This window comes from Antedon mediterranea, chromosome 2 (genome assembly GCF_964355755.1).
Source record: "Antedon mediterranea chromosome 2, ecAntMedi1.1, whole genome shotgun sequence".
Classification (NCBI taxonomy): domain Eukaryota; kingdom Metazoa; phylum Echinodermata; class Crinoidea; order Comatulida; family Antedonidae; genus Antedon; species Antedon mediterranea.
Genome location: NC_092671.1, coordinates 8,005,712 through 8,014,904, shown reverse-complemented (window position 1 = coordinate 8,014,904; position 9,193 = coordinate 8,005,712). Strand labels below are relative to the sequence as shown.

The 9,193-nt window shown below is 31.8% G+C and overlaps 1 protein-coding gene across 1 annotated transcript; it reads right to left on the bottom strand.

The window, feature by feature from the left end:
- Positions 1-530: 530 nt before the first annotated feature.
- Positions 531-8,527, bottom strand: LOC140039577 (homeobox protein HB1-like). The gene is made up of 2 exons (XM_072085193.1): positions 8,022-8,527; positions 531-3,205 (listed from the first exon to the last, which is right to left on the bottom strand). Exons 1-2 carry the CDS (start codon positions 8,470-8,472, stop codon positions 2,886-2,888), a joined length of 771 nt encoding a protein of 256 aa, XP_071941294.1. The 5' UTR covers positions 8,473-8,527; the 3' UTR covers positions 531-2,885.
- Positions 8,528-9,193: the final 666 nt, after the last annotated feature.

Sequence of the window (9,193 nt, the reverse complement as noted above, 5' to 3'; positions counted from 1 at the left end):
TCATCATGTCCATATATGGACACATCAAAGTTTGTCACAAACTGTAGAAAAAGCTCAGTGTGAACGTACATTTATCCTTTTCTTAAGTAAAAAAAAAGATTGTTTGCATTTTATTAAAAGTTAAATGTTTGGCCTATGCCCTTGTGCCTTTTTTCATATTTCTATTTATATAATATATATTTTTTTTAACAGGGGATTTTAACTTATAATAAGCTATGCTTTAGAGATTCCGCCTTTCCATTCTTTTTGTACTATGATTATTTATGTATAGCCTATTTATGATTTTGTGAATGGAAATAAAAAAAGAAAGAAAGATGAAAGAACGCATTGACCCAATCATAATGGCGCAGTTGCGTTTAGCCACGCGTTTGCGTTGCGTTTTAAAAAGGGAAACCAAGCAACAATTGTCGACATTGATTTCTTACTCTTAATTACCGGTACATTTAATGTGACGTCATCAATCTAGAATACACTGTACGTAAAAGCAAAACTCGTTTTGAACAAAAAATATCAAAATATTCAGTAATTCATTAAGTCAATTAAATTTATTTATTTCTTTTCTTTTTCTTAATCGAAAGACAATTCAATTCACATCGCATTAGCACCGCTTTTAAAATGTCCTCAAAAAGACGAGGTTATATCATACATTAATCATATATAAATAAAATAAAACGACTAAATCACATACAGTTATTACACAGAATATTTATGAAATTGACATTACAATTATCAAAAGTGTTTTCTGGGCAAATGGAATACTGTAAAGGAATGATAGAAAAAAAGAGAGACGCGTACAAAACCTGTTTATCAGCTTTTGTACACAAGCGACAACGTTTGCTTCCTTTCGTAGTGCGACTGACAAAAAATAATGTTATATATATATATAATTCTTTTTTCTTTTTTCATGAAAATGCAGAGGTACAGTACACTTAAAAACAACAATACCGGTAATAGACCTAAACGTATATTTTGTTACAAAATTAGTTTTTTCTTGACCCTTACGGTACTTATTTTTACTAGGTAAGCATATTCATAAATTCCTTTTAGTAGGCAAGTCAAGTAAAATCCCTTGATTTTTTTAAAACCTCATGTATCAATAATATCATCTTCATCGATAGTAAAAAAAAAACAGAAATGGTTCTAATATGAACATTAAATAAAATGTAATTTTAAGCCATGGATATACAATATCGTCTTTTCGGTATTAACGTGTTTATTAAACACACGACAGGGCTTTTTTGAGTAAAATATACGGTTGTAGCCTTAAGCCCTTTTTATGTTAAAGGATATCATACTGAAATTCACGTTAGACAAGCACACTTAAACTACATTCATATAAAACCAGTCTTCAATGTCAGAATTTTGAAAATGACTTTTCATGGTTGGCTGTTTTTAAATAAAATTTTTAAAAGGCCTACTATTCCATCTGTCAACAGATGGCACACGCAATCAGGTTTTTTTTAGGTCCCATAATGAACAAACCATTTTACTAAACAGATTTACAGATTTACAATAAGTTGTATAGGGATATTTAAGGTTATTTTAATAGTATCATCTTGGTTATACATCGCGTTAAATAAATAAAATGTCGCTATGTGAAGACTTATATAACATTGCCTTTAGATAATACTATATACTTGTGTATAAATGATAATTGCTAATCATGCCATATTTGATTCTGTATTTTATTATTATAGATTTTAATCAAGCGGATAATAAAATATAAATTCCGTTTATCGGTATCAGTACTGCAATTTCTGATAAGATATTCCTACTGTATAGGCCTAAGCCTAAGCAGCCCATGTAGAACATATTTTCTGAAAGAATCTAAAAAATATACTTGGAACAAAAGGAGGGGTATAAATTGTCAGGGGTCAATTTCAGAATAAGAACAGAACAGAAACATAACACTATCTCTATAATTTGATAATAAATTATATCGTAGGCCTATCTTAATATTGAAATACGGTATAGAATTATTTTTGTTAGATTAGCTTGAACGCATGAATTTTCTGTCATGTTGCTATATTAATTTTCTTGTTGTGCTATATCAACGTGTTTAATGCAGATACGAACATGACACATGGACCAGAAAAACCGGCAAAAAAATAAGTACTGGTTGTTCTTATTTTTTTTTTTATATTTACTCAGTTAGAAAAGATTTATGGTAGGCCCTATTTCGTCGCAAATTTTGACGCGCGCCTAAAACACTGTTTGTACTGATACAATTGATATTGTATTTGTGTTATTACACTACAGACTGGCCTACATCATTATCAATAATTAAACAAGACAAAACAAAGTTTATTATCATTATTTAGCACAAATGTTTATATTGATTTCACACACTATAATTGTGTTGAGTTTTCAAACCATATAGGCCTAACCATTTCTGACGCTTGTAGACCTTATTTTTTTATTAAAAAAAAGTCTTTGATATGAGAAAATTAATATAAAAAAACAAAAGAATTATAACTTTAAAACGAAAGATTGTAGGCCTAATTGCAAAACGCCCATGAAAGTAACACGCATACTGTTTCATATTCTGTAGGCCTACACTTTGCTGTTTTTGTTCGTTCGTGAATTACAGCGCCATGTGAACCCTCCTCTGGCTTAGCCTACATAAACGATACCAGTGCATGGTATCGATACGGTGCACGGTATCAACGATACATGGTGCTGTCCCATCGGTTACTTCTTTACTCCCGGGCCCAGAACCTTTGTGTCGTCAAGCCAGCAAACGTATAAAAGGTAAAGGCAACACCAGAAACGTGTATAACGCTCGGATTACCTCAATTTGTTCAACCGTCAAATTATTATGTACAGTACATCGTATATTATAGTTTTTAATTATTTTCTTCTCAGTCCTATCTGTTTTGTAAGTTTCATTTATTTTCACACGTATCTGTTGATTTTTCGTCTACCAATTCAGTTGTTTCCGTTGGTGTTGTATTAATATCATCATTCTCGGATTCCTTATCCGTCATACCGTCTTTCTTATTCTCCTTCTTGTATTTCATTCGTCTGTTCTGAAACCAGATTTTGATTTGTCTTTCCGTAAGCCCTAGAAGATGTGAGAGTTCTATTCGGCGCCTTCTTGTTAGATATCGATTGAAATGGAACTCCTTTTCTAACTCGAGCGTTTGGTAACGTGTGTATGTTTGACGGCATCGTTTCCTGCCCATCTCAACACCCGTTGGAGCCGCTAAAAGAAAATACAATTAAAAACGTGTTAACAAACTTCGCTAAAATATGCGGTATAAATTCAAACATGGAAGTCTGGCTCCATAGATAAAAACAGTAGTTAGGAAATAATGTAAACACACTTCGTCCCAAACATTGTATCTTGTAAAAAGAGATTTATTTAATAAAAACAAAAGAATACAAATAATATAGTCTACATAGAATGTCTTAAGACATCGATAGAAGAAAATCAATATTAATGTAACGTAATGTCTCATAATATTATCAATATTAACTAATTAAGTATTTAAAAAGAAGATTTAAATAACACAATTAGGAATTAAGAACTATAAATCATAAGCATGGACAATCATAAATACAAACTGTACGATGATTTAATTAATCTTTACATTATCATACTAATATTATGTTAGTTTATTACTATATAATCATATTGCAATTGACTAGATAAATAAAGTGTCATTAAGTCACATAGAATCGAACATTATAAAACAATAGTCAATGAATTATAGGCAATAGTTGAAAATTGCAACAAATACTTCAACTGAATGTGTATTCAAATAATATTTTATTGCCCATGTGATGTGAAAATATTAGCAGCTATTAAAGTTTATGACATATAGTAACGACGAATCATGAATAACCTGAATTTACATTAAGATAAGATCTTCAGGATGGAATAGTATAAGGGCTAACAGGTACTGCAATTAATATATATGTAGGCCTAGGACACCGAATAAGTATACGGATAACGAATAAGTAATGCTACCGAATAAGTAAGGTTATCGAATAAGTAAGGTTACCGAATAAATACGACTACCGAATAAGTAAGTCTACCGAATAAGTACGGCACTGAATGAGTAAGTATTATTTATTTATTCATGAGGGTGACCCAGCCAGCGAAAGCTGATTTTGAGGGCCCCTCAAACCGAATAAGTACGGCACCGAATAAGTATGTTACCGAATAAAGTATGGCAACCGATTTAATTTTAATAACGAAATGCACTACCTGTATGCGTATGAACAATTAAGCCCCTGAATCTGATTTCGATTGTTTCTGAACATTAAATCTATAGAAATACAATGAAATGTTCCCGTACTGTTGTTCTATATTTTGGGATCGGGATGTTCATTCACTTTCTTTGGAATGTTTATGTTTTTAGATAAAAACCATGTCCGTTGCGATGGTGTTTCACTTAATATTAACTTTAATTGAAATTGAACTTCAATTAAATGAACATGATTCAACAAAATAAACAAACTAAATTCCAGCCGAATTGTTTTATTTTGATATCTTAAACAGACATTTTTGGAAACTGTTTTTTTTCTCTTTTATTATTTAGTGGGATTTTTTATACATTAAGTTATCGGTGTTTCTACTTTAGAAGACTTTTGTGTAAGGTAATGACAACTTTAAAAAAATGATGTTCATTATGTTTATCTTCCGGAATGTAGATTCTCTTGTTGGTTGTAATTTGTCACTATAGTGATGGTCATAAAACAGTAGGTAGGAATGAAGTACCTTGCTCAAGGATAGCATAACTGTAATGGACCTACCCGATGGTTTGAACTTTTTATACTCTAGGCCATGTATTTACAGTTATACTTGTCACGAAAATAGCAAATTAAACACAAATATCACTGATGAATTACCAATAAAACATAATCGAAACAGAAATAACATTAGTTTAGGAACATGAACAGACTATTACATTTAATTTTCTCTTGTAAAGATAGCTTACATTTCCATATTTGGTACCGGTAAATGATTATATCTTAACACATTATTTTAGTGATTACTAGTGATTACTACGATTACATAATATTAAAGCTCCTTGATGATGCCATTTAGAATGATAGGAGCCTGTGTTCCGGTATGCATAGGCCTATACTAGAGGACTCGTTTGCCCGTTGCATACTTTTATTCGTCAGTAGGCCTGCACATTTTCCATTCTTATTTCTTTTATAATCACAACAATAAGAACGAATAGATGCTGGGTTAATTTGTTTTAATCAAGCATTTTATATATAAAAACAAAAAAGGTCAACTTATGAGAAGGCATTTATTGTTAGGAATAAGTATACAATATACTAGTTCACAGTTGAAAAAAAAAACATCTCCTTTGTTATACATTAGGTCGGTTCGTGTTTGACATTTTCGTAATAATACTGAAATGAACAAATATAAACACCAGAAATTGAAGTCTATATGAAAACGTTACTGGTTCTTTTGGGGAAAAAAAATATATATATGGAAATATCTGTACGGTATTCAGCAAAATGATACTGCCCTGATTTACGAAAGGGCATTATCTTAAAAAATGTAGTTTTGAGTAAATAATCAAAGCGTGTTTGAGTTTATCTTTAAAAATCTAAAGACAAATTAATGGTTTTTAAGTTATAATAGATATTAGTACATATATAGAAAATATTTAAAATGAATTTTATTTTAACAATTTATTTTTTAGGGGGTCAAAATTGAAATAATTTATTCTAAATTATTCATACTAACTAATAAGAATAGATAATTTAACAAAAGGCATTATCTCTATATTTACAGTACACTACAAAAAATGTAATAGCACAAGACAAATACGTTGCAGTAGGGATGGGTTAAGGGTAATGAGAGGTGACTATTGGGCGAGGGGTGGGGAGGGTGTTTGTGGGGCTGGGGACAATTACGTTTGTTGCATGTGAGTTTACCTTTGTTTTTGCTGCGACATATTCTATCATTCCTAATTCATCATGGAGGTTATTTGGAATTATCGTTGTACAGCATATTTTTTACATAAGTATGATGACATAATATATAAGCTCTTAAATGATAATGATTACTATTATTTAAATGAAAACAGTCGTCAGTTAGACTGGACATTCAACACTTCACACCACCTTGACCAGTTGGACAACCCTTTAACACCACGGTGGTCAGTTGAATTATTTATTAAATAACCTGGTGGATATTAATGTGTTGATATCGATTAGCATAATGATCGATTCAAAACGGTTAATTGATTCATGTTGTAGACAATTGTTACGGTGTGCATAGGGCATTAGTCCCACCACAACACACCAAGTATTTCCTCGATTCGGAGGTCCTTAAACCGTAATCTACACCTAGACCAGGAAATATTTTGCTTGTCCACGCTTAGCAATCATAATATTAATATAACCTATCCTATATTCAACATGTTTTAAAACAAAGTACTTCAGTAAGAAAGCATACATTTTCACTCAACATTTGCTAGGATGTTGCTTAAGTATTTTTCCTAAACACAACATGCGGTTAGTATGCTTTATTTCCGAATAGCGTGTACGTATTTTCTTAAAAAATATAAACACTGGACACATGCTTTGATTGACAAGAGAAGATCTTGATTTAACACGCCAGGGGAAATATCATGTTAATCCTTGATAATACTGAACAATGGATCAACAAGCAAATTAAGGAAATATTATTTAGTTCACTCGAACAGGCCTCGTATCTTGAGTAGAGTAGCCAAGTTATAACCAAGTTATAATATTAGTATATATTACAACTAATAGTACGAATAACAAATTTTAATAAGAATTACTCTCATTTGGAACATTTTATACCCTCAATTAACTTTGATTCGTTTCCATAAATAATACAAATTGAATAAAAAACGAATTAATGTTAAGTATTACAAATCAATAATGCCCTATTGATTACAATAGCCCCAATTATAGGCTATCGTTATGTCGACAAGTGTGAATTTAAATCTTTATTAATAAGTATATCAAGGGTATTTGATTATAATGCATATACATAGATTTGATATTGTGATACTGAAAAACTATAATAATAGTAATACCGTAATAGTTTCAATATAAAACGGTACAGTTGTACAAAAGAACCACCTAACCGCTAAATTGCATACAGATGTAGGCCTACATCAAGAAAATAATTGTCTATCGTTTGCTACTATAGTAAAGTGAAGTCTTAATACAGCAGTAAATATAAAAATATCGATACGGTAATAAATACAATAATAAATAATTTAAAAAAATAGGATATACAGTACGGTAGTATGTATGACATTAATACATTCCAGAAATTATAAAATCAACAAAAGTAATATAAAAAAGAAAACAATAAAACTAATATTCGTTAAACATTTAAATCACAACAGTCTTGTAGTTTAAACAATTGGAAAAGTCTATTTAGACATCGTCTCGTTAACGTTGAAATATATAGCGTCTATTGAGTATTATAACGGCCTGTATTAATTATTTAATTACATTCTTAACGAGAGCAGTGTATATTTATTTCACCCAGTAGAAATACTTAATAGGAAGTTAAAATGGAATTAAATTGAGTGTGATTACTTATAAATTATCCAGTCATAATTAGGTAATTGATGTAGAAAAAGAGGCTGTTAACACTACTGTGATATAAGGGGTCAGACCTCGCTGCAATAGCATTTACGATTATTATCTTGGTAATGGACATTTACGACAATACATAGCCCATCACAATGAAACGAGAAATCACATAAAGCGAAAGCCCCATAACAAACTGCCTCTTCAGACAGCGAAATTGCTTGGTTAAAACTACATACAACTAATACATAGTACAAGATTTATTTTACTGCTATAGGTTACGGCCTATTTTGTATCTGTAGTTACGGGAAAGGTTAATGGAGTAATTCAGTGTAGAGCCGACGTGTTAAATCCCTCATCACTCGTACAGCAGTTTAAACACGACTTTATGAGATTTTTTTCAAGATAAATAACTTGATGTTATTTTGGTTGAATTATAAAAAAAATAAATATGTATTATAGTTTTTGCTTACCAGTTACGTTCATCCAGGGATATGCGGAATTTGCGGGGGCTGCTACGACCGACGGACACACGTTTGCATCTGTAGCTACTGAACATAGGGCGTTGTGATCCTTGAAACTATCCAAATCACCAGGACCACCCCAAGTAGCTGCTCCGTAGCCCTGTAGTCGACTGTCCCATGGAGCCGAGGTGGGAATGTTCTGATTCAGCGAGGCATATGCACCCTGTCCTGTTGGATCGTAAGTGCTTGGGAATGTGGTAGGTGCACCGTAGAGACCAGACTGTTGTTGAGGTGTTGTTACTGTCCCTGTAGCAGAGGTGACCCCTGTGGCGGGAGTACCGTACGATTTTTGTCTTTTGTTGAACGCACAAGCAGGTAATTCATAACCACTAGGATAAAATGCATCTCCTGGTTGATACTTCGAAAACAGTGTATTCACAAAATACGAACTAGAACCCATCTTATATTTTGCCCTTATAGAGTAGTATTAATTGACGGTCCAGGAATCATACGTAGAAAATACCTTTTCCAGAGCACGACTTGACTACAATAAGCATTACTGTACAACGATCAACCATATCTTACACTTTGGTAGAGCGTGAGATTCACCGACCAATCAGGATGCTCGACGGATGAACGATTTTAAGCGGCAAACAACACTAATCAAAATGTTGTCTACTTCAAAACTCAATTTTCCAATCTCAGCAAAATTAAATGAACTCGTTTCTTTAAAATGTTAAACACATAATTAACAACATTTTACTTTTTTTTTCGTAACCCATGTTTAGACCTACGCTAATTAAAAAACAACACAACTTTTTAACTTGTTTTTTATTTCACTACAAACGACAATGGAGAAATATTTAGAAATTACCCTATTATTAATTAATAACTAGAATCTCACACTGGGCTTCTTTAAATTAAATAAAACTGCTGTTTTCTGGTACAAATCAACAAGTTACGTTTTAAAAATGTCCATCTATATTTTCCATAATAATTGTAAAACAAAAACATTATTTGTTCATGCCTTACAAATAAAACGGTCGAATTGTTACAATAGAAATGGCAACTGTATATTTGAAGGGTCGCGACCCTAATGCGCCACGTGTTCTATTAATAATCTGATTGTGTTTCGGTAAGTTATGTCAACGTTGGGCGGATTCTATGAATAAGGTCCTAGA

Bases quoted from the DNA above. Each gene is read 5' to 3' on its own strand.
- LOC140039577 (XM_072085193.1), bottom strand. From the start codon at position 8,472: ATGGGTTCTAGTTCGTATTTTGTGAATACACTGTTTTCGAAGTATCAA. The intron at 3,206-8,021 runs GTAAGCAAAAAC...ATTTTCTTTTAG, and splicing joins TCCCTGGATGAACGTAACTG to CGGCTCCAACGGGTGTTGAG.